Source organism: Ochotona curzoniae, unplaced genomic scaffold (assembly GCF_017591425.1).
Source record: "Ochotona curzoniae isolate NIBS_2020 unplaced genomic scaffold, NIBS_Ocur_1.0 contig_3643, whole genome shotgun sequence".
In the NCBI taxonomy this organism is placed as follows: Eukaryota; Metazoa; Chordata; class Mammalia; order Lagomorpha; family Ochotonidae; genus Ochotona; species Ochotona curzoniae.
This window is the reverse complement of record NW_024465933.1, coordinates 2,318,646-2,343,749: the sequence shown is the minus strand read 5'-3', so window position 1 is coordinate 2,343,749 and position 25,104 is coordinate 2,318,646. Positions and strand designations below refer to the sequence as shown.

The 25,104-nt window shown below is 43.8% G+C and overlaps 1 protein-coding gene across 5 annotated transcripts in view; it reads left to right on the top strand.

Moving 5' to 3' along the window:
- DOCK10 (dedicator of cytokinesis 10) overlaps window positions 1–25,104 on the top strand; it is a 246,269-nt gene that overhangs the window by 35,081 nt on the left and 186,084 nt on the right. The window contains exon 1 of one of the 5 annotated variants that reach the window (XM_040982813.1): window positions 18,362–20,632. The exons of the other annotated variants lie outside the window; for them this stretch is intronic. Coding sequence (XP_040838747.1) covers window positions 20,471–20,632 — 162 coding nt within the window. The 5' untranslated portion in view covers window positions 18,362–20,470. Of the gene's footprint in view, window positions 1–18,361; window positions 20,633–25,104 lie in introns of those variants that run through there. 5 annotated transcript variants of the gene reach the window in all.

Here is a 25,104-nt window from a genome sequence, read left to right as displayed (position 1 = left end):
GAGAGCAAAGCAGGCTCTTTGGAGGCCATGCACAGCTCTGCCTCGGCCCTGGTCAGGAAGCTGGGCCACACGTGAACTGAATTGCTGATGCCCACACTCTAATGGCTCTTTCATTGATCTGGCGGCAGGAGGCAGCTGGAAAGAGGCTAGTGGAAAGCCCACAGCAGCACACTGTGGGTGCCCTTGATTGTGTTTTAGGAGAGCAGGTGCTCCCCGAATGCCAGGCTGACAGTTGACTCTTGGCAACCACAGCCTGAGTCCGGAAGGTATCAGCTCAACATGTCTGCCCATGTGGTAATGCTGCAGGAGTAGTAATTCAAGCTCTCTTGACCTTTGGGTTTCTCAAAAATAAGGGCACATTTGTTTCCTGGGGCTAACCTAAGAAAGACCACAAACGAAGGCTTGCAAGAACGAAAATGTATCTTGGACACAAATGCACAGTGAAGCCAGCAGGCCCGCAGCCCCCCGAAGTGTCTAAGGGGAGACCCTGCTTTGCTGCCTCTTCCTGTTCTCAGTGGCTCCGTGTGACTCGTCTCTATCTCTCCATCTGTTCTCCTCATCTCCTCCTTCTCTTTGTGCCTCCCCCCTTGTGTCTCATGCAGGACACTTGTCATTGGATCTAGGACATATGATTGCAAGATGACCTCATCCTGAGATTCTTATCTGCAAAGATCTTTTCCGCAAAGAAAGTCACCGTCCAGTGTTCCAGAGATGAGTGGTGAACATGCCTTGCGGGGGCGGAGAGAGCTGGGAGGAGCCAGCTGTGACCCCTGCTTCCATCACAGATTAAATAAGGAAATACTGAGCAGAGCGGACAAGCCCAAGAAATGTTTGCTCATTATTTTTAGGATGATGAGGTGTTTCTTTGCTTCTATCGTTGCAGTATTTTCTTTCAGTTCACTTCCCTGCATGTCACAGTGAGTTCTGTCATGACTGTACCTACGCTGCAGACAGGAGACTGCAGTGGTCTGTAAGAAGCTCACGCGAAGAGAAGATGGTCTCTGTCCCCAGAACAGCTATGCAATCATTGGCCTTATTCTTCAGTGTGAATGTACATAATAGAACAATAAAGAGACAATATCTCTGATGGTTTTGGAAAATAGAATGTTCATTGGGCCTGGTGCTGTGGCATAGCAGTTAAAGCTGCCGCCTGGAATGTCCACATCCAGGCACCACCTTGTGTCCCAGCTGTTCCTTTTCTAATTCGGCTCCCTATTAAAAGCCTGGGAAAAGCGATTGGGGATGGCCCGAGGGTTTAGGCCTCTGCCACCCTGTGGGACACCTGGGTGAAGATCCTGGATACTGGTTTTGGCTGGCCAGCGCCTGGCCCTGTGGTCATTTGGGGAGTGAACCCAAGTGAGAATAAAAGATCTCTCTTTCTCTCTCTGCATGTGTGTCACATTTCCAAATAAATAATTTTAAATTATCCACTTGCAATAAGGAATACATGTGAAAAATGAACAACTTTATAAAATATGGAACCAAGACATTCTTTTCATTTGACATGAAAGTAAGCCAGCTGCATTCTTGCATGCTAGATTCGTTTGTGTAAAGGTGATCTCAACAAACAGGAAAGCCTCATATCAGAGTTGTGCATTTTTGCTTCTGTCTTTAATCCTAATTGACTCAGCGACATGATGAGATAGATTTCTGCTCCTAAAATATGGTTCCTTGGTGGATTGACAGAAAAGGATCCCAGGCCCTTCACTGCTGAACTCAAACTGTCCTTGAGTTTGTTTATTCAAACATCTGCTGTGAGGCTGGTCTCGTGGTGCACCAGGCTAGGTTGCCCATTGTGATACTAGCATCCCGTGTTGTAGTGCTTGTTCAGTTCACGGAGCGGATCCGCTTCCTGTCCCGCTGCCTGCTGATGTGCCGGCGGGTACAGGAGAGGCTGGCCCAACTGCCTGGGCTTCACCCATCCGTGTGGCAACCAGGCTTGTGGCTTCAGCCTGCCCCAGATCTGGCATACCAGTGGCTGGAAAGGTTTCTCTCATACCTCTCCATCTTTCAAACAAATACTTAAAATTTAACTAAAATATGAGACGTTCTTGAAACTCCTCCACTATCAAAGCTGGAATTTGTTGTTCAGCATGCCCTCTTGTCATTTGTGAGCTCAGACCTGCGCACCTCAGAGCAGCCCACCGTGAAGGAGTCCCCACTGCCCCTTCTGCAGCTCGTGCGTGTGCCAGCGTTTGTGGTCCTTGGTGGAGGCTGTGGGCACTGAGAGGCTGGCACCTGACCTTTTCCTTCTGTATATGTGGATGCGCAGAACTAGCTGCTAAGCTCGTCACCAAGGCCTGGCATGCCTGGTGTAGCTGTTGTGACACTGTCCTGAGAACTCACAGACACACTTCTGGTGTCTCGGTAGCTTCAGAAATGAAAGAAAGCTTAACATCTGGCCAAATGTCAAACACTAAAACCAAAGAAACGGATGGCATGAGTGTGAATAAAGGACCCTAAGAGGCAGAAGCAGATTCTCTTCCACTTCAGTTCCTGTAGACAGATCTGTGTTGTTGTTACTGCGATTCTTGCTGTGTGCTTTGTTCTATTCAGCATGTTGAAACCTCGAAATGGTGCCACCCCCAAATGATACTGAGAATGACAGTTCGCTCTTTGTTCCTCGGGAGTAGGCCAGAAAGGATTAATGTTTGCACTTCAGGACTCTCCTCACAATGGACACTAGGGGGCGGCACTGAGGGAGTAAAATCGCCAGATATTTCAGCAACTGGTGGAGAAGGGGCAACTGGCTCCCAAAGTCAGACTCCTTCGGAGGCCGCGCGGACTCTGCTGTTGGAAACGCTTCACTTTCCATCCCAGGTCTTCTTCATGCATCTTGCACCACCCGTCTCAGGCATCCTGGCCTTGAAGGAGCTGTGCTGTCACCTCTGGCCTGAGTTAGCCACCCGTGTCTGTCTGCTGTGCCGTAATGGTAATGGTTTGTGTGTCTCAAGTTTATGTGTGCAAGTGTTGGTTGTAAAGTGTTGGTTTTGAAGGTGACTGGGGCACAAGGGCGTGGCCTTCATAAGCAGGCAGCCCCTCCACCATGAAAGCCGCAGCAAGAAGGCAGGGTCGTCCCACGGACTGAATCTGCCAGCACGTTGATTTTGGACTTCAAACTTCAAAAAGCCTTTGAAACTGTGGTAACTAAACCGCAGAGATGATATTTGATATAGCACCTTGAGTCACCATCCTGCTACAGTTCTTTAGTGGAATTCTGCTTTAAGGAGTCTGTTTTCCACTCGTGACTTAACAAAAAAATCCCTACTGACTTGCTATACGCTTGTTGGTAAATATGTTTTCAGAAAATGTCTGAAAAATATGAGAAAAATACACGAATTTGATTTTTTTTTAACCACAATTTGTATTTCTTTTATTTTGTTTTTCTGTGAACTTGGTGAAAGTTCTGAAATATCGCCAGACTACCAGCAATTACTTCTACTCTGACTTAACCAATAGCTTTGAAATGCTGCTAAGATACCCTGGCCCATGGTACCTTGACTGCCCCACTCAATACCCTTTGAGAGGGTCAACCCTTGACACAGTATCAGTTCAACACAGCAGTCTCCCCTGATTGGTTTTCTTTGTAACAATAGCTTGCCGTTGTTGGAGGTAACCTTTCTCTGAGCGAGAGGCATCAATGCCACGGCTGGCATCCGAGTTGCTCTTCTCTGTCCTTTCACCCTGCTCTGCTAATGACACAGTCACCCCTGACAGTGACCGTGCTGAGGCTCTGCCGGCCTTCTGACAGCACGCACGCTGCTTCCTTCAGTGAGCTGTGCACAGGAAGGGCTCAGTGCACCACGTGCTGCTGGTTTTCCTTGCAGACACACTCACATCTTAGGCTTCCACACACACGAAGCAGAATCGTGTGAAGGACTGATACACAGAACATGGATTTCTGACCATGAGGAGCTCTACATGGATCCTGTCCTGTGTTCTTAGAAATAAGCCGTGCCAACCATTACACGCTAACACTGGGGGGGGGAGGTCCTGTACGTGATGTATAAAGGTGTGTGTGTGTGTGTGTGTGTGTGTGTATGTGTGTGTGTGTGTGTGACATGAGTGACCTTAATGCTGTTTGGGAAAGGATAAGCTGTAACTTAGGTGGCTTCAAAAGGCTCGTCATAGATCTCTTCCTTGAGACCAGATTTTTTGGGGGGGAGATGAAGGGGTGCTTAAAAGGTGTAGGAGTTGAAAATTACATCTCTCTCGTTTGGATAAGCCATCAATTTCTGAAATATAGCCACATGCCCATTCAACAGACCACGGCCGTTAGGTCAAAGCAGTTCAAAAGCTGAACAGGAGGTCCCACTGCATGTCATGCAATAAATATTTTAACCAACTGCTGAGCTGTTCTAAATACTTGACTTGCAACTGGATAAGTTGGAGTATTTATGTGGCATACTGCCAAGTTGTAATTCTCAGGATGAGGACCTGGAAAGAGTCGATCTTGGAGCTTTGTCTGAAATTATAGAGATTAAGCCACACAGCTTCCATTGCTGACCAAAGAATTCATCAAAACAATATGGTATTACAGTGTTTATGGATGCTTCATGAAAGCAAGTCATTATATTGTGATTCACACACAATATAAATCCAAGACGTGGAGCTCTCAGTGTTCACTGCCGTCTACCAAGGGCCTGGCATGGTGCTCAGTGCAGACTGGCAGCAGGCCCTCCTTCGCTACGTAAAGCAGTGGAAGGAGACCTACCAACAGCCCTGCAGCTACACTTCCCCTCCTGGGATAAGAGTGCTCCTTCCCCTCCTGGGGTAAGAGTGCTCCAGCACCCCTGAAGATGGTGCTCCCCGGAAGTTTCAGCCCGTGAACAAGATGTCCAACAAATGCTGATGAGGAAATGGAGAAAGGTGAATACTTACCCACTCTTAGTGACACTGTAATTAGTGTAACCACTATGGAAAACTAGAAATAGACTTGTCATATGATATTGCAATTCTACTACTGGCTACATAGCCAAAAGACATGAACAAAGAGAATTGTATCAACATATTCCTGACAGCAATTTTCCCCAATAACCAAAACATGACATCAACCAAGGAGTCCAATAACAGATGAGGGGATAAAGAAAATATGATATAGATGCGTATATTATATACAACGGGCTATTCCTCATCTACAAGAACGAGTGAAATTCTATTGTTTGCAGCAAAATGGATGCAACCGGAGCACATCCTGTTGAAGGAAATAAGCCAGAGACAAAACAACAAATACCAAATGTTCTCCCTTATGCAGGGAACTAAAATTTAGAAAAGAAGAAAATCAAACAAAAAAAATGCATGTGTGTCGATATTGCTGCAAATATATTTTTCTCAAACCTTTTTTAATGTTGTCAAACCAGTGGTCAGGAATGTCATACTGCTGTCATTTCGATGTTCTGTGATCATCTTAAAATTCACTCAGTATGGCTGAAATGGTTATCTTCCACTTGGTTATTGCTTACAACCCTTGCCTGGATTAGCTTGCCTGTTGATCTCTTTATTTAGCTGAGTATTAAGCCCTTGACAACAATGTGCATTGAATATATGTTGTCGCAGGCCCGTTGTGGTAGTCTGATGGCTAAAGTCCTTGCTTGCATGTGCCAGGAAACCATACAGGCGCTGGTTCTAATCTCAGCTGCTCCACTTCCCAACCAGCTCCCTATTTGTGGCCTGGGAAAGCAATCAAGGACAGCCCAAAGCCTTGGGACCCTGCACTCACATGGGAGACCTGGAAGAGGCACCAGGCTCCTGGCTGTGGATCAGCTGAGATCTGGCCATTGCAGCCACTTGGGGAGTGAATCAGTGGATGGAAGCTCTTCCCCTCTGTCTCCCCTCCTCTCTTGTATATCTGACTTTCCAATAAAATAGATAAATCTTTTTAAAAAATATACATTGTCGCAATAAAAGATGTCAAGGACAACACTTATGTTAAGAGACAACGGCACACGGATGAGAATCCACTCTTTGTCCATAACGTATATGATTGTCTTGCCAGAAACTCATCAGTGGCTTTTGTAAGATTTATTTTTACTTGAAACCCAGAATTTAAAGAGGGAGAAGAAACAGAGAGAGAGAGAGGTCTTCCATCTGCTGATTCACTCCTCAAAAGGCCAGAGCTGAGAGGATCCAAAACGAGGAGCCAGGAGTCCACCACATGGGTGCAGGATCCTGAGGACTTAGGCCATCCTCCTCTGCTGCCCAGGCCCAAAGCAGAGCGCTGGATTGGAAGTGGGGACAGTCAGAACACCAAGCAGTGTCCATAGGGTGTTGCCGCGAGTGGAGTATCACGCTGCACCACCACAGGCCCCCTGGTAATCCTCTGATGGAGGGAGCCACGTGGAAGACGAGTCTGCGTAGAGCCACCTCGGCCTGAGAATGAAGAGAAAAAGAGGAAGTGTGTGACTCCAGTTATTTGTCTATGAGGGGACGCAAAACAAAACAAAAAACAAGAAGCCTCGGGAATGACGGAAGTTTTGTTTTGATTTACTTCTTTTATACACGGGAGGAACATTTACGCTGCTGAGAGGAAAGAACCCGCAGAGGGGAGAGGAGTGATTGGAAAGAGGTGAGAGCACACGGGGTGATCCGAAGAAGGAAGAGAGAACTTCCTTTATGTCTGACACCAAGGAGCATGTGGGCAGGGTGTCAGTAAATATTTCAAGAAAGCAGCCGTATTCCCAAGGACACCAGGGTGCTGAGCCAAGGAAGCACAGATGCTGTGAGTCAGCCCTGTTCACTTGCTGTGTGTTCATTCATTAATGCTGATTCGTGAAGCTGAAAGAGAGGCAACGCTTTAAAGAAATAAACTGAGTGTTTTTTTTTGGAAGATGCACTTGTTTATTTATTTGAGAGGGAGAGATGCCTTCTGTCTGCTGCCTCACACAGCAGATGACCGACTCGCTGCTGTTCCCAGGCTCTCAGCAGGGAGCTGGATTGGCAGTGGAGCAGCCAGGACGTGCCAATGTTGGATGTGGTTCTACAGCTGGTGGCTTTACCCAATGCCACAACGGTAAACCCCTATACAAAACATTTGTAATTGGCATAATTCTAATCTGGAATTGGAAATAAGTAACTTCCTCTGCTCATGTTCATCTAGCTCTGGGAGCCCTGGGGTGCCGTGAAGCTCAAAGTCCCAGGAGTGTAACCAGGGTGATGGGGCAGGAGTTGGCGTGTGTTCACTCGTCATGGGAGACCTGAGTGGGTGCAACCTCGGAGTTTTGGAGCCTACACTGCGGAAAGCAGTCAAGAGGCAGCTGCAGTGACACATCCTTCTCAGATAGTGTGCACCTGTCTCCCTGTGTGCACACCCGCAGGCCGCCTCCTCTGTCGCCCTCCCCCGAGGCCTTCTGCTCTGTCTTCTATGTTCTTCAGGAATCGATCTTCAGGTCTGAAACCCTGCTGAGTGTTTGGGCTCCACGGATATCTGTCAGGGGCCCTTCTTGTGGATTCTACCCTGATCCTCCTTGTTTCTTGGTGGCTCTCGACTCAATTCTTGTGTCCACGATTGGTGAAGTGACCTAACTACTGTATCAAGCGACAGGCTTTGCAAATATGAGGCTACTGCAAAAATGGATTTGCGGCATCAGATTTGCTAAAATCCTTGCCGAGTTCTTTCCTTGAAATGAAAACCCCTAAGGTTGCCTCTTGGGCTTCTCCCTGACCCCTCTCTTGTGTCCCAGATGAACAGGCACCTCCAATATATGTGCTAATCCCTGATTGCATTATGAAAGGCTACCAAACAGACTATAGAAAGGGTTATACCAGCGTCTGATAGGAAATGCTCGAAGGAATCAAAACAACAGTACAGACTCAGGCAAGCATCGTGGTGTAGGAGGTTAAGCTGCCACTGGAGACACCCATTTCCTCTACTGATATGTCTGGATTTGAGTTATGCCTCTGCTTCCTATCCAGCCTCCTTCTGATGCACGCCCTGAGAGGGAGCCGAGAGTGGCCCAAGTATCGGGGTCCCCAATCCCCACATGGGAGTCTCTTTGGCCTACATTCAGCCCGGGGCCAGGCTGGCCTCTTGTGGAAATCTGGTAAATGAACCTTTGGAGTGCGAATATCACTTCTCATTCCCCTCCTTTGCCTACCTGTTTCCCTACCTTTAAGATGAATAAATAAGCAGTTTTTACAAAAGAGTACAGAGGCAAAACAAAGCTGATTTACATAGCAAGTGCCAAAAGAAAACCTAAATTTGATGGGAAACAGACCATATGGATGAGAACTGGGAAATAAGTTTGAGGTTTTAGGGTTGGTTTTGAAATTAGAGATAAGGACTGGGAGCTGACAGGTGCAGAGCATGTAAGACCTTAAGGGTCAGTTGAGTGCTGAGGTGGCATCCTTCCCACCTCTCTCTGGCCTTCACATGAAGCCAGTCTGAGCAGCAGAGTGTGGAGTCCAGCTCCTGTGTTTCACTCCAGCTTCCATGAAGGACAGTGTCCTGACCTTGATCTTTGGCTTCCTGCTTCAGCCGTCTCTCCGCTGCCTGCTTCCCCCAATGTCTAGGGCATGCATTTCATCTCATGCCGACATGGGATCTCCCTGCTGGTTGCTTTCCATGTGGAGCCACCAGGAAAGCCACGCAGGGCTGCTTCACGCTGTGTTGGGCTGCTCAGGAAGGAAGGCCTTGTCCTGTGGTAAACGTTTATTGCCACCTTTGCATGAAACTCCTGGCTGAAGGATGTCTCCACTCAGTTTCATAGCTCTGAGAGAATTACCACCAAGGTGACTTTGTGTCCCATCTTGTCTGTGGATACTTTCTATTTATAGTCGTTGTCTTAGCATGGTTGTTAATAATACCCTCTTTCCCGTTCTAAGCTGCCTGTCTTGGACAGGCAGCTATAAAGGCATCCTGTTAGGACACTCGCTTTCCACACTTCACAGATGTGATGCTGCGTGGCTTCATCCCTGCTCTGTCATCACACAACCTATCCAGCTGAGCCAGAGACCAGGCCCCACAGTGCCAGCATGTAAACCACTGTGCCAGGACTCATGGGACTGGTCTCCTTGAAGTGTAGGATTCATTGGCCGCTGTCATTTCCAGATTTTAAAAAAGTTCTTTTTTCAATGAACACGTAATTGTACATATGTATGGAATTCAGTGTGATTTGTTTTCTACCATGTTAATGCTGACATTTTGCTTCACCCTGGGAAGCTTATCTTCTTTCGCCCTGTTCCCCATCTGCAGTGCGCACCAAGCCGTGCTGTGGCTGCCTGCAGATCCAAGATGGAGGCTGCGATTGTACCGTGGGTGACAGTGATGGGAGGAGATAAATAAACAGTTGCCTGACTGGTAGGGAGATTTAAATTTATTTTTAGACAGAATACTTGAGCAGTTTGACATTGAAAGCTCAATGAGACTTTTTCTTGAATGACAAATGTTGAATTTCAAGTAGAGGCCTTGCTGTTTATTGTAGGCACTTTTAGTATCCAGACCTCATGTGTAAGAGCTTCCTTCTTTTTCCCCTGAACTGGGTGAGGATTAGAGCCGTGGTATGGTTATTAGGTTCCTTTGCATTCCCTTTGAGACCTTATTGTGATCCCTACGAGCATGTGCACTTGAATTTGGGAAGTACTGTGTGTGACCAGGTGTCAGGGATTGTCGGGGCAGCAGCGACGTTGGCATGGTGGCTGGGATCGCACACTGACATGATCTGATAGTCTTGGACAACATCTGCATGTGAATTGCACATTAACCCCCACCCCCACCCTGGCAGCTTGCTCATGTGTCTACGTAGAGTGGGGGACAGAGTGCGCCTGCGAAGTGGGAATAAGGGGAGATACTTTCTACAGTCAAACTTTAGTTCCAGGGGCTGGCGTGGTGGCATATCAAGCTAGTCTTTCAGCTGCAGTGCTGGCATCCTATATGGGCACCAGTTTGTGTACCTGATGTTCCACTGCTGATCCAGCCCCTTGCTGACAGCCTGGGCAGGCAGCAGAGGAGGGTCCAATTCTTTGGGCTCTTGCACCCACCTGGAAGACCTGCAGGAAGCTCTTGGCTTTGGATTGCCTCGCTTCCGCTCATTGTGACACTTGCAAAGTGAACCAGTGGATGGATGATTTCTCTCTCTGACTCCTTCTCTTTGTAAATCTGCCTTTCAAATAAAAATAGATACATTTTTAAAAAATCAGTTCCATTTCCTTGTTAAGTGAGTCTTTCTTCTGCTCTTGAAAACAGGATGACAATGCTTTGGGTGAAGGACAAACACCTGTATTCTACCTTACAGTCTTAGTCTAAGATGCTGGCGGAGTTTCTGTTCTTCCCTAAGAGCTGGTGCACCTCGTGCTGTTAGAGTCCCGCCTGACTCCCTTGTGTAACTGTGAGCTGTGTCCCAGCGCTCACTCAGAAATAACAGCATTTCTTCCTGTTGATCGTAAGTAATTTTCACATCTTCATCCTATAAGAATCTTCTGTAAGAAATCATCATTATCCCTATTTCATCATTGTCAAAATAAATTTTAATTCATGAACAGTTATTCCTATATATTCACGAATGTATAGGAGTGGCAAGTTCATATCTAGGGACAGAAAAGTGATGAACTCCACTCAGAAACCGATGGGTCTTCCTGTCCTCCGCCAGTCTGCTCCATGGGGCATTGCTGTCTGCACTGTAAATTTAGGGTGCTAGCTCTGCTTACCAGGTTGGATATAAGATAGGATTAGACAAGCTCACTTCTGACTTAACAATGACCCCATTTCCAAGTTAAAAAACATGCTTTAGGGTTAGACCTGCTTCAATGGCCTAATTCTTACTTCATCTCTTCAAAGTGTTGCTATCTCTTTTGCAGTATTGCTTGTAGTGGTCACCCTAGTGCTGCAGGTGCCTTGGTGGGATATGGAAGAGGGAATGCACAGCGGATGCTCATGGATACAGGTGTGCAGTTGGATAGGGGAAGCAACAACAACAAAAACACTTCTCGCGTCCCATGATGCGGTAAGTGTGGCTGACAGCAACTGTGTCTGTTCTCAAAGTGAAAAAATGGCAGTGGGTAAGCTGGCTACATGGATCTTATCACCAGCCATTGTACACATGTACTGAAATGTCACACCATATCTATAAATATGTACTATGTGTCGCTTAAAAATAAGAAAAAAATACAAATCAGAGAAAGTTATGGTAGTGACATTTTCAGCCTCATAATGGAATTAGTTCATATTTTTAAAAAGTTACAGCAATAAGGGAAGACACCATACATAAAATGTATGCGTATAATGGTAGAAATACTTTGGAATAGAGAAGAAACACTTCTTATTTTTAGCTCTGTCCACACCATGATCCTGGTGTTTTGTTTGAATGTTAGATAAGACAGTGGATCTTAGATGGAACCTGAGATCAAAGGTTCCAGGTTTCAATTTTGTAATTGTTTTTAAGGATTTTTAGAATGTTTTGCAAGGCAAAGTTACATAGTTGGGGAGAGAGAGAGAGAGAGAATGTCTTCCATCCACTGGTTCACTCTGAAAAGACTGCAGCCAAGGTGAAACAGAGGCCGAATGGATGTCCCCGCCCAACCCCCCACCCAGCTCCCACCCAGCTCCCGCTCCCAGCAGCGGCAGGGACCCAAGCACCCAGAAGTCTCCTGCTGCCTTCCTGGGTGAGTCCCAGGAAGCTTACAGCAGGAGCAGCCAGGACTGGTGGACACAGACCTCCTTGAAGGCAGTCTTGAAAACAATTACAGCTGGCTCGCAACACCGACCTCTTCCCTACTCTGACTATATGGACAAACAGAGCTGGAGAGAGAGCTGGCAAGACTCTGTGACATTCTGATAGTTTCAGCAACAAAGTCCTCTCCACTCTTTTCCAGCACAGCACAGAACGGGGAGGACTGGACATTATGTCCTCTTTGAATTGGAGGGAATAGAATCAAAACCTTGAAGAAAGCTACTTCCTGCAGTTTAAGCTTTCAAGAGAAGCTGCACAGTATCTTATCAAGTGCATCCTTTGTCTGCCTCTCTGCCTGTTTTATTCCTGAAGGATTTAAGCCTTGGCCTATCCTCATTTGCTTTCAAAAGCCCGGAGCTGGGTGCTTTGTGTCCACACCCAAACGATGTGCGGGGCTACTCCCCTGAGTCCTGGCAAAGCTAGGGAGGTTGACATCATCCTTTTCATCTTTCCAAATGATTTGGAAAGAACATTTGTAAATGACTTTAAAGACTGTCATTTTCGTGTCTGGAAAGCAATTTGTGATTATTGTAAACTGAATTTAACTTGGAATGCTTAGGATGTGGGTGGCTAGTTCCTGCCACAATTCAAAAGTGGAAAATGAACATAGAAAACAAAACAGAACAAGTAGTGAAAGTACAGTTAATAGCTTATTTGTTCCTATCATCTGAGGACAGTTTTCACCCAGCTAACTTGTGAACATAATGACTCACTTTAACAACGTACCTTTTGGAAATTAAAAGTAATCGTTGGTTAAAACGTTATGTAGAATCCTTCACGGATTATCTTTGTCCATAAACTATGACCAGTGGACATAACTTAGCTTTTCTGGATGCATCAATGTCATTGGAGCACTCACAATTGGACAAGACCAGAATATTGTGCGCTTTAGGCTAACTTTACAGCCCGCAACATGGATTAGTATCAGATGGAGCAGATATTGATTTTTTTTAAAAAATCTTGTTATTTTTATCAAAATGTCTGTCCCCCATTCCTTCCCTTTGTGGATGGCTTCTACCTCTAAGTTGGCGTGACTCAGTCAAGAGCACAGGGCAACTGGCTGATGAAGAGGAGTGACCCTTCACCTTGCCCTTTTTTCTGCTACCAAGGCTTTCTCTTTTGCTGGAGTAACTGCTTACACATGCCTGTAATCGCTGAGCCTTGAGTTATGGAATTATTAGTTACCCCTTTGGGCACCTATTTACAATAATGATGGTAGCAGGTATAAGATTTTTGCCAACGTTTTGTGCTACATGTCAATGTTTCCTAAGTGTCTTCGTAACAAAAATTCTACAAGGAATTCATCTTGTTCTCATTGGACAACTGAGGAACATAAGGCTCATAGGATTAAAGTGGTATACCATGTCAACTCAAGTTGTTTTCATACTTAGATTTCTTCAAAGCCAGAGCTCATGTTTGTTACTCTGAATCACTTCTTACATCCACATGCTCAGTCCTAGGCCCCATCTGGTTGCTGAGTCTCAGGCAACTGAAGTCATGAATGACCTCACTAGAGTTCCTAGAAGTTGTCAACACACCTGCTTTCTACAGGGACATCCTCCTCCCAGTTCTAATTGACTGTATTCTTACAATGTCAGGAAAGGTCAGAATTACCTTACTTCTGGCCTAAAGCTACTACAAGCTTAGCTTGGCAAGATCTTCACAATCTCGCACAAGGCAATGATGCACATGGGAGCTGTAGGAGGGCTTCTCAGAGTCACTTCCATAGCTCTGTAAGAGGAATTGTATGCCATCGCCTCTGGCGCTGCGGAAGTAAAATCTTTCCAGGATTTTACTGTGACCAGAATAACTGAAATTGCAAATGAATGACCTGATGACAGGTGAAGTATTGTTGAACTGTTTAAATGCTTGCTTGCTCATGGAAAAGGACAGGGCTGTGGTTTCGAAACTCATGAACCCTGATCCAGGAAAGTAACTTCCAAGCATAGTGCAGGCATGTCCCACACACCTAGCTTCCTTATCACCCAGGAACATTCTGTATACCTGGACAAGGAAGAATTATTGAGGAGGCAAAGAAGAAACAGACAGTGTGTGGAAGTCCATGCTTGCTCTCTTTTTCAGTAATAGCTATGTGTCTGATGCTGAGCCTCACACGGAATGTAGACGTTGGTGCCTCATCGATGCCCATTCACTTAACAGATGAGTGAAGAATCTGTTTATTCAAAGTCACAAAGCAATGAGAGACTCACATTAAATCATGGCGTTTGTTTCTTGATCCTTTACTTAATGGTCACCCTCTATTACATTCTACTAAAAATAAGGAAGCTAAAGATATATGAAATTCATTCCCTTTATATAAACAAATAAATAAAACAAAATGTTTAAGACAAAAACCTTCAGGTATCTACCATAGAAAATGAAATTCATTAACTTACAACAAGAGAAAATTCTCAAGTTTTTATATTGACAAACTGCTATGTCGGCATCATCAAATTATTATTCATAAAATCAGCAAACATAAAACCTTGACCTTGATTGCTTGGTAATCTTTCTTTCTAAATACATTTCTTCATCCAAACTCCAAAAAAGAAGAAGAAAGCTGTGTTATGAGTTGGAAGGAATGCAAACATAAACACCTCGCAAATGTAAGGCTTGGTATGAATGCAACATTGGCATTTCCATCATACTCTGTTGAAAGCTTGCTTAGAGAGCAATGAAAGATGATTTTCTGATGCACTTAAGTGTAGCATCAAAGGAATAACCTGCTTTGAGCTATGCCAGTGCCAAGGGTATGAAAATGAACTTGAAGAAGGGCTTAGCAATCACACCTGCCCTTTTTCAAGCAAAAGAGCTGTGTGCATGTTTCCAGTGTGAGTCACTGTACAACTCAACACATGTCAGTATGTGAGGAAGATGGCTGTAAAGAGCAGCCCACTATAATTAAGTGGAAATGAAGAGAAACAGATATAAAAGAACTCTAAAATGCAAAGATAGGCAAAAGAAAAAGCCTTGGGTTACTATTCAAACTGATTTACACCTCAACTGTTTTGAGCAGGAGTAGCACTAGGAAAAGCAGAGATGCCGGGCAACAAAAGGGTGAAGGCCGGAAGGGGCATCCGTCACTGGATTGTTCTTTCTGCTCCTCAGCTCTAAAGGCACTGAGTGACCCCTGTCTGGCACCAAAGTTTGGAAAGTAAACACACACACACACACTCTCTCTCTCTCTCTCTCTCTCTCTCTCTCTCTCTCTCATGTCCATAGTCAATTATAGTGGGTCACTTCCTCCCAAGTGAAGAGAAACATATCCTGGGAAGGGGGCTCTTGACTGGCAGACAGGAGGATTCCACGGTAGGGGGAGGGGGAAGGGAGATGTGACTCCCAGCCTATAGCCCTAATTTAGCTACCACCCTTATTCCATATTAATTATGTTCCTTTAAATCGCTTCTTTGTCATTTCACTTGAGTTTTGGGAATGAATGAAGTAAGCTAGCGTGCTCCATCTTGTTTTGAACTAGAGAGCAGGGCCTCCAGACTCCAGGTATGGGGAACTCGGACAGTGAACATGCAGATGCATAAGAAGCAACTTCCACACTGACTCCTGAACTCCTGACTCCTGCTCTGGAAGCACAGGATAGGAGCTTAACTCATCATGTGACTGTTAAGAACCTTTGTCTGTGAGTTGATGGTTCACTAGAGGTTTCCCCGGGCAAGATTTTCTGTTGAGAATCACCATAAAATAAAACATCACAGACTGTGTGGTTTGAGGAATGGAAATTTACTTTCTGTAGACTGTAATTTCAAGACGATGGTGGGGCTAGGCTGTCTTGCAGATGACTGCCTTTTTGCTGTGTCCCACATGGTGTCTTCATTGCATGTCTGGAGGAAAGACACAGATTAAGGAGTGGGGTGGGGGAACGAGGTTGCTCGGGAAAAGGGAAAGAGAGAGAGAGAGAGAGAGAGAAAGAGAGAGAGAGATCTGGTGTCTCTTCCTTTTCCTATAAGGACATCTGTCCTAGTGATTAAGGGCACCATGCTCATGATTCCATTTAAACCTAATCAACTTCTGCAGGGCCTAATCTCAAGATGTGGTTGGGCCTACATCATGATATAGTGGGTTAAACTGTCACCTGCAACGTGGGCAGCCTATACGGCTTCTGCTTTGTGTCCTGGATGCTGACCCAGCCCAGTTCCCTACCAACAGCCTGGGAAAGGCAGCAGAAAAGAGCCCAGTGCTGGAGTCTCTAGAGACCCAGATAAAGGTCCTGGATCCTGACATCAGCTTGGCTCAGACATGGCTGTTATGACCACTTTAGGTGGTGAACCAGCAAGAGGAACCTTTCTCTGCCTGCGTGTCTGTCCCTCCTTGCTCTCTCTTACTTTCAAATGAAGAAACAAATGTCTTAAAGGAAGATGTGGCCATAGTGGAGGTTGGGGATTCAACATTAGAGCTTAGGGTAAACGCAGTTCAGCCCATAACTGTTTAGTCTAAAATTCTCAGCCTTCCCATTAGTAAATTATAATATTTTTCCTATAAAGATCTAGAAATGTTAATCAAAGCGCATTGTAAGGCAAAGAACCCAATCTAAGCCATATCTAGGGTCTCTAAAAGTTCAAGCTGATTTTGTTAGATTTCATCTCTAAAATGAAAATATTTTATCTCAGCTCATCTTTGTTTTCACAAGACAAACTCTTACATCTGTAGTTGCTTTCAGGGTTCCTGACACCTTGAAGAACTTGGCGGATAATCTTGCCTCAAGAGTAGTATTGTGTAAGAGAAGATTTGAGTGTAGCAGGTCTTTGGAGGAGAAGAAAATGGATCCAACTTCCATCTCACTGTGTCCAGGCCCAGTGTAACTGAACACCATCAAATAGGCTTAGATATCTTGAGACATATTAGACATATTAGATATTAGGTATATCTGTTTATAAATATAGCTGTTACATAATTTAGCAAAGCTGGGGAAGTCCAACAGTTTCAACTGGCATTATGTATTTAAATTAAATATGCATTTCCTTGCCCATTGCAGAAAGATCTTTGGATGTGTTGCCCCAGTGGTAGGAAAATATACGTCCCAAGTCAAATGATTCTAGGGTCAGGAAACTTCATAACTCTAAAGAGCTAATGCACTTGGCAGGACAGGTTGAAAAGAGGTGAGCAGCTGATGGTGGGTAAACAGTCCCCTGAGGCAGGAGCAGGAAGCCTTTTGTCTGAAGGGCTGTTACACAGAGCTTTGCAATTTCTTTGCCTTCATTCATTCATTCATTTTTTTCATCTTTCTCTCTCATGAGCCTTAGCTTGTCAGTGTTGTTCCTACACCCTCTATTTCCTACAAACTCCAGGCTACTCTGTATCTGTACATGGCTACCACATGTAAGTACAAAAAAAAACCCTTTTCATGATGCATGATTTAGTATTTCTAAAGTGATGGATTGAGTTTTATGTCATAAACAGCATGATCTAATAGGGGAACTTCTGAAAGTATGAAAAGTAGAGTTTCAATGTATAATTTTCCATCAACTTTTTAAACCTACTGTGTGTGTTAAAGATTTTATTTATTTTTATTAGGAAAGCAGATATACAGAGAGGAGGAGAGAGAGAGAGGAAGATCTTCCATTCGATGGTTCTTCAAGTGGCCACAATGGCTGGAGCTGAGCCAATCCAAAGCCTTTTTGCCAGGAGCCTCTTCTGTGTCTCCCACATAGGTGTAGGATCCCAAGGCTTTGGGCTGACCTCGTCTGCTTTCCCATGCCGCAAAGCAGAGAGTTGGATGGGAAGCGGGGCCAACGGTACCTAATACTTGTTTGGAAATAGAGCCTTCAAACACTTAGTGGCATTCTGTTCTCAACTAAGACAGTGAAATAGGATCTGAGCAATACCCGTTTGTTTTACTGCCTCATGAAATGGGAAGAAAGAGAAGAAAGCAAAGGGCCGATTTAAAAATCATTTGTGGGCAAGACCATGCACCGTTGATATTAGTAGTACTATTATGATTCATATTCTTGATAACTCACAAGGAGCAGGCATCTTCTGAAGATGTGACATCTCACATCCTTAATATTTCCTATGGGTTTGCATGTGTACTAAGCATGAGGGGAAACCTGGCCTCATCTTCAGGAGATTCTGTGTCCTTCCCACCCCAGCCCAGACTTAGTTTACTGTGGAAAACAGAGCTCAGAACCCAGGCCTTTCTTGCAGCTTTGCTGCACGCTTGAAACTCATGAGCTGGAAAATATATCCAACTTAGTATTTCCTTTTCCCCATCTTTTTCTTTCTTCTCCATGTGGAAACTGAGGTGTATTAAATTCCAAATAAACTAGACCTTAGATACTTGCTCCACTTGATAATAGAAGTTCAAAGAAAAGAAAGAGGGAGAAAGGGAAGGAAATTCAGAGTCCTGTAGCAACTCCTGGATGCGCGGGAAGTCCCTCAGAGGCAAACAGGAGAGAAATGAAAATGAGGTTCTAAGATCTAGGAAGCACATCATTGGTTTCCTTAAATTGTGGCACCTGCCAAGCCATCTGACTTCAAAAGGCATCACTAGAGGTTAGCTCTCGGGGTTTATACCTGCCAGCAGGCCCCGGGCCACTGTAGGTGAGGCAATGGTGTTCTCTGGACACAGGACCACTTTGAAGAAAACTGGTGAGGGATGTCTGTTTATTTCATACAAATTCCAAGTTTTTAAAGGGTAAGGAAGGGAGGGCAGGAGAGTGTCTTCTTGTATCCCACTCTCCCCTTCCCTTCCTTGCTCCACCCAGTAATGATTACACTGTAATTGGCTAAAAGGCACATCTATTCCCCTTGACCCTCCAGCCATGTCAGAGGTCACGTTCCTCAGCCAGGGCTGGAAGCTGTGCCTCGGGTCACGAGCAGGTAGGCTGTACCCCTTGCCCACTCTGCAGCATGCAGGGGCAGTCCCCCACAATTAGCCAGCATTACAGAGAGGGGTGAAAGAGCAGGTTAGAGTGTGAAATTCATCTTCCATGGCAGCACTTTGGTGCATATCTGGGGTGTGTGCCTCCCTGTTGAGTTTCCACGTGGAGCTGGTGGGTTTATCAGCATTTCACATCATTGACATATGGCTGCATCTGAGCTCAGTGGTCAAGAGTAGGTGAAGAGAACTTAAGGCAGGAGCTGGAGAGAGTTTGTCAGAGAGTATGGAAGTCAGGGTGAAGGTGGGCACTGACAGAGGGCAAGCCCAGAGGATGCTTTCCTTAACTTGGCACCCCGCTCTGCTTTGCTTTGACAGACAGTGTTATATATAGATATTCAATACGCATAAGTCAGGCAGGCTAAATTGCAGCCTCTCATCAGTAAATGCCCCAGTTGTTTGGGGTAAAAAGGAAATGGTTTAGATTAGCAGCCGGGCACTCTGACAGAGGTCCAGAGGGAGTTAGAGGACTTGCCAGCAACATTAGCATTTTTTTCTTCTTTTTCCAGAAGCACTAAAATATGTTTACTCAAAAGAGAGGGAAATGAAAAACTCCTGGCAGCCAGTACCTCTTCAAGGCAAAAAAAGAAAAAAACATGTTTTTGTTCTCTGGCAAAGACACCAATTAAAACGATGCTGTGTTGTGACAGATTACTAAGCAATTAATGCCTAATTAAACAGTATTCTAGATCCTTCCACGAAAGCAACTTTGCTGGGGCTGGGGTTGGTCACACCTCACAGCCTAACAAGCCTTCCCCAGACTTCCTATAAGCTCTTTGCACATCAGGGAGACCAGAGACGGAAGCAAACATGTTTTTCTTAAATCTCCAAGTTACACTGCAAGAAATAGTTTGGAAGAAAGATCCCAACCTTCAGAATTCTACTGGGAATTTCATACTTTGCTCATGTGTAAGCAAAATCCATTTTCGGTAAGATATTTTTAGCACCAGCATCCCCTGTTGTGCTATTCTCTTTCAGTCTACCATTAAGTCCTGAGGCTATTCCAGCAGGGGCACGTGATTTCTAAGCATCTCCTCAGTTCTCTCTTAAGTGACTGGGGTCGTAGGAGGCAGGGAATACTGTTAACTCCCAGAGACCACCCAGTCCTTCCTGTAGCCTTGGCTTTCTTACTGATAGGATGTGAAAATGCCTTGCAATTGCTTTTTCTGAGAGGTCAGCTTGGCAGAGCTCACTGAGTGACCTCGGTAATAGAGATATTTTCTGCCATACAAGCTGCCTATGTAAATATAAAATGTATCAAGCTATTGAACTGCATTTGTGGGAACAGAACAACCCTATTGTTGAAAGGGAAATCACGGGAACACTGGTTTCACTCATGTGGGTTAGGTTAACGCATGCATCCTTAGGATAAATCATCTTGATTTCATTGGAGCCAATTTCATTTCTGAAACGAACGAGCTGTGACAAGTAAAACTCCTGTCACTTAATGAAATAGCAAGCAAAATTTCTTCCAGGAAGTGTTGACAGTTTTTTAAAAAACAAATCATTTCCGCTCCGTAAATGATGCTCATTTGCCTTGGGAAAAACATCAGTGAGAAGTCAGTTGTTCAGTTATTTAATCTGTAAAAGACTGATTTATTTACGTGTCTGAGTGAGTCAAACTTCTGACTCAGGAATCAAGGAGTTGTAATGAACAGAAAACAAGCTCTCAAAATGAATTGAGAAATACTTTCAGGGAGAAAGGCTGTGATATTCTTGAGTGTGTTTCCGTGGATCCAATCTTTCCAATCTCTGCATCCAAGCTATTTGGCCCTGGTCAGATGATCAGAGCTGAAGGAAGTGATTGGAGAGTGAGCCGCCTGCAGCTGCAGTGTAGGCTGTTTCAGGGACAAGGAGCCACTGTTTTTCAAACATAGCGTCAACATAGAAGTTATTCCGTAGGCTCCAGGATGCAGCGATGGGCTGCACTGCCAGCATTGTTTTGCTTCAAGCTTTTCGCTCTGTGGTCCAGAGGAGCTGTCCACACATCTGCAGACGACGCCAGGAGGAACCATCCCATGAAATTCTGCCCCTGGAAAGTGACGATGAAATGAGTAGACCCAGAACGCTCATCATAATGGTATGGTATCCGTGGCAAAGGAGCCTTGGTCAATTGAGCTGTTATTATAGAGGCTGCAATTTAAGGGTGTGGGTGCTACGCTTTAGATCAATATATCTGTCATGTAGAGTTTACTGCTTTGCTGTACAGTTTGGAGAAAAATTTGCAGAACTCTTTCTATCATACCAAGAACTTATTTTCTTTCTCTTAGATCTGTCATGAAAATGTGCAACTTACTGGAGTATTAGAGATTTTTCTTCTGCCTAATGTTTTGCATGCTTGCTACTAAAATGTCTGTAGAACTAAAGATAAAATTGTGGAATTTGATTTAATTAGGTAGGGTTTATTTTACAACTCTAATGTGAAAAGAGGAGCTGCAAGTCAGATGTATGGAGCCAGGTTACAGGGAGTGCTGGTAGATTGATGTGTAAATTAAGGTGTCTGGGATTTTTATTTCAGATTTTGCAATCTTAGGGCTTTTATAATACGTGTAACTTATGTTTGAAATGAGAAGAAAATATTGAAGATTTTGTGGAATGCATAGCATTTTCATTGGAAAGATGTGCTTGCTGCTTAATTCATCTTTGCCTGTGCTTTCATTGTGGTCAGTGATGTTGCTGCTTCCTCATGTGTTTGTTTCATCAGCAGGAATAAATAGAAAACAGAGCCCTTCCTTGCTTTAGGCTTAGGGAAAGAGCTGCCTTCCCTAGAGCTCCCTGTTTTGACTTAACATGATATGCTACACTGTTCAAAACTAGGGACCTATTGAAGTTGGGTTGGTTCCAGCGCAACTGACATTTTTCCCTTAAATGTCAATGTTCACGTATCAATGAAGTAATAAATAATGAGTGAAAAATACCTGTTACACTGTTATTAAGGAAACGTCATCTGACTTCAATAGTGCTTTGAGAGTCGGAATACTAAACCATAAGATCCTATGCCAATGTCTTCAGCAAATCAATATTTGATTTTCAGAAAGCATTATTACTCATGAATTTGGAGGTATGATTATTACTTTAAACAAAGTGTGTTCCATGCTCAGAACATCCATAAGTTTTCACAAACTAGGTTTAAAACAAGTTGAGATAGTTCAAAGGTCAGAGAGACTTTTGGTTTTCAAGTTAAACGCTTTTCTATAACATGAACATGTTCTGTAGCTATGAATATTGTTGATATGGGATCAATCATTAAAATGATCATTCTTTTTCTAAATTTAATGTTTAGGTCATGCATTTTGCAGCTGGAAATGTTCCAAAGAAATATATGTGTATTCAAAATGGCAAAGTTTCAAAGATTTGCCTTATGAATATTTTTTACTTTTACAAAGACTCTTTTTATCTGTACAGTATCTTTCTTAGCATTGAATTAGATCTAGAAGGAAGCGGGACTGTTGGCTATCTTGTTAACATCACACAGCTGTGACTTGGATCAGTGGCTGTACAATGCACATTCCACTCTGTTCACATTTCTAAGGAAATGAGAATAAAACAAACTGAATTTTTATAGAAGCATAATGAAAATTTTGGACTGAGGACAAATTGTGATTTTACAAAGCTGTTGAACTTGAAAGTTTTCTTTGGGCAACTCAGAAATTCATACTTTCGACAAGTGTTTATTGTAGACTCACTGTGGGCCAGCTAGTGTTCTGGACACTTGGCACACACAAATGGACAAAACCATCAAAGAACCCTGCACTCAGCTGCAGTATTTTACATGTGATAGCACATTTTGCGTATTTTACTAACATGCGAATATAACGTTAAAGTCATGATGCTTACAAACTTAAGACAATGAAAAATTGTTTATCCTCCAAAATATCTGGCTTTAACGTTTTTAGTTTTAAAATCGCTTGAGAGTCTCTGCTCATCTGGACCTTTGAGATGCAGTAGCTTGGCGCTGAGGTGAAAGAGATGGGCCTGGGGATCTGCCCTTTCAGCATCACCCTCAGATGCCAGTGTGAATGACGCTGAGAACAAGACTCAACGCTAGCAGGTGGTGGTCTAAACTCCACTTCCAGCCCTGCCTCCTGATGTTCTCATTTTGACTAATCTTCCCGTTCAGGTCTATGTTCCTGAAAAAACTTATTTTTTTTTTCTCGTGCTTTCATTGCTCACAATCACATTTTTAATGTTGATTATACTTGTTTAAGCTCGCAAACATAGGAGCTGGACCATCTGGGCTGGAATTCTGACTTCCTCACGTACCAGCTGGTGGTCTTCAACATGCTCTTTTGACACCTCTCTTTTATTCTTTATCTGTGAAATGGGAATAGTAATCCCAGCAAACCAGAGCTGCTATGTGAATATGCTAAGCAGAATTATATGTCAAATGCTTTGAAGAGTGCTTAGATGTATCAGAAAGTTATGCAGTGGGGCGGCCAAAGGCATTTTAGTTGGAGTATCATTTTAAGAAAGAATCAAAGGCAGTGAGGGAGTAAGCCATGTTAATTTCAAGGGGGAAACGGCTGGAAAGTTTAGGCAGCAGGACTAGCCAAGGTCAAAACTAGTATGGGAAGAAGCCTGGAGTTGCTGAGGAACAATGAAAAGGTCAGTGTGACTTGGTCAGACAAAAGAAAGGCAGTGGGTGATGAGGTCGGGGGGGCTGATGGGGAACAGCTACAGTCCGGCAGCTCGTCGAGGTTGAAGTTGTGTCTGCTACCTGCTCGCTGGCTGTAGGATCTTGACTAGTGATGTCTCTTTCTTGGGTCTTTAAGAGTAATCATTCCTATCAGGTAAGACTGTTTCAGAATTTAGCAAGACCACTCATTAATAAGCTATTGCATTGATCACAGCACTAGACCTGGATGGCATTTGAAATGGCTAAATTCTGGATATATTTCAGAACAGGGCCTGTGAAGAGAAGACAGTTTGGAAAGAGAATGGACATTCCACATAAGAATGTTTAATTTGAAAAGCCTGATAGGGCTACACATGGAGATGTAAGGCAAAGAGTTGTTTCTATTAGGTTGGAGTTTCAAGGGACCTGGTCCAATGAAGTTACCCATAGTAGTTTGATAAATGAATAAATGATATCTTTCTCTTGTAATCTTCTATAATGTCCACAGAGTGTAAATCAGTTTGGCAGTTAATTGTGTATTGCCTTCAAACATAGCTTGACCTTGGTTACTTACTTTTCATGTATGTTTAATTATGTCACTGGTGGATACAATTTCAAAATGTAGGTAATAAATAAGCCTGCATATTTTGCCCCTGAAGTCCCACCACGCACCTTTTACAGACTAGCCTCTGAATAGGTAGCTGATAGGTAGCTGTTGGCTGCTTGACATTTGCAAGCAGTTGACACTAATATGAAAAGCCCAGTTGATAGAGCGACCCACTTAGCTCTTAATCGAAATGTTCAAGAGTAAGCTGACAATCAAGAAGGCTGCCAAGACAAACACAAAGGTTTCAATGTTGAGGTTTTGTCCTTCAGGATTTTTATCATGGAAGGCTGTACCAAAGAGACTCATTGCTTTTAATTTTTTGTTCATTTCTAAGAATTCAGTGTGATTTATGATTCTAAGAACATAATAATATTCCCTTATTCCCTCCCTCCCACCCTTTCTCTTTCTCACTTTTCTTGCGGTTTTTGAGTAATATATTTTCAAATTATGGTACAGTAGAAAAGCTTGATATCTCATCAAGTAAGAAGTTTAACAAGTCAAAAGCAAAAGTACCGTAGGTTAGTGGAAATATAGACAATGTCTCTAAATAATTGAAAGGAAATACGGCTGTTTTTGTCAAGTACAGAAATAGACACTTTAAAGCAATCACAGATCATTAAAATTATAGTAATAGAACATTCCTAATCACTGATTTGAGAAGGTATAAAGCAAGGTTTTATAAAGCTATATTTGCAGGGCATGGTATGGTAGCATAGTGGCTGAAGTCCTCGCCTGTCACACACTAGGAATCACATCAGCATCGGTTCTAATCCTGGCGGCCCCGCTTCCCATCCAGCTCCCTGCTTGTGGCCTGAGAAAGCAGTCAAGGACGGCCCAAAGCCTGGGGACCCTGCACCTACATGGGAGACCTGGATGGGGCTCTTGACTCTTGGCTTTGGATCAACGCAGACAAAAAATCTTCTTCTCTGTCTCCCCTCCTCTCTGTGTATATCTGACTAATAAAAATAAAATTAATCTTTAAAAAAACTGTTTTCAGAAATACTAATACAGTTATTTCCTTCTTTTTACATTTTTTGTTGTTGTTGTTTAGAACTTTAGCTTCCACATGTAATGGAGAACATGCAGTATTTTTCTTTATGCATCTTGCTTATTTCACTGCACATGATGTCTGCCAGTCAAGTCTATTTTGCTCCAAGTGGTACAATTGCATTCCTTATTCACAAGTAAATAATATTCCACTGGGAATATATGCCGTATTTTCTTTATCCGTTTATGCGATGATGAGCACTTTGTTCCTAAGTTTTGCTGTTATGAACAGTGCTGTTATAAACATGGTGTTGTGGGTATGTGTTTGCAATGGTGTGTTCTT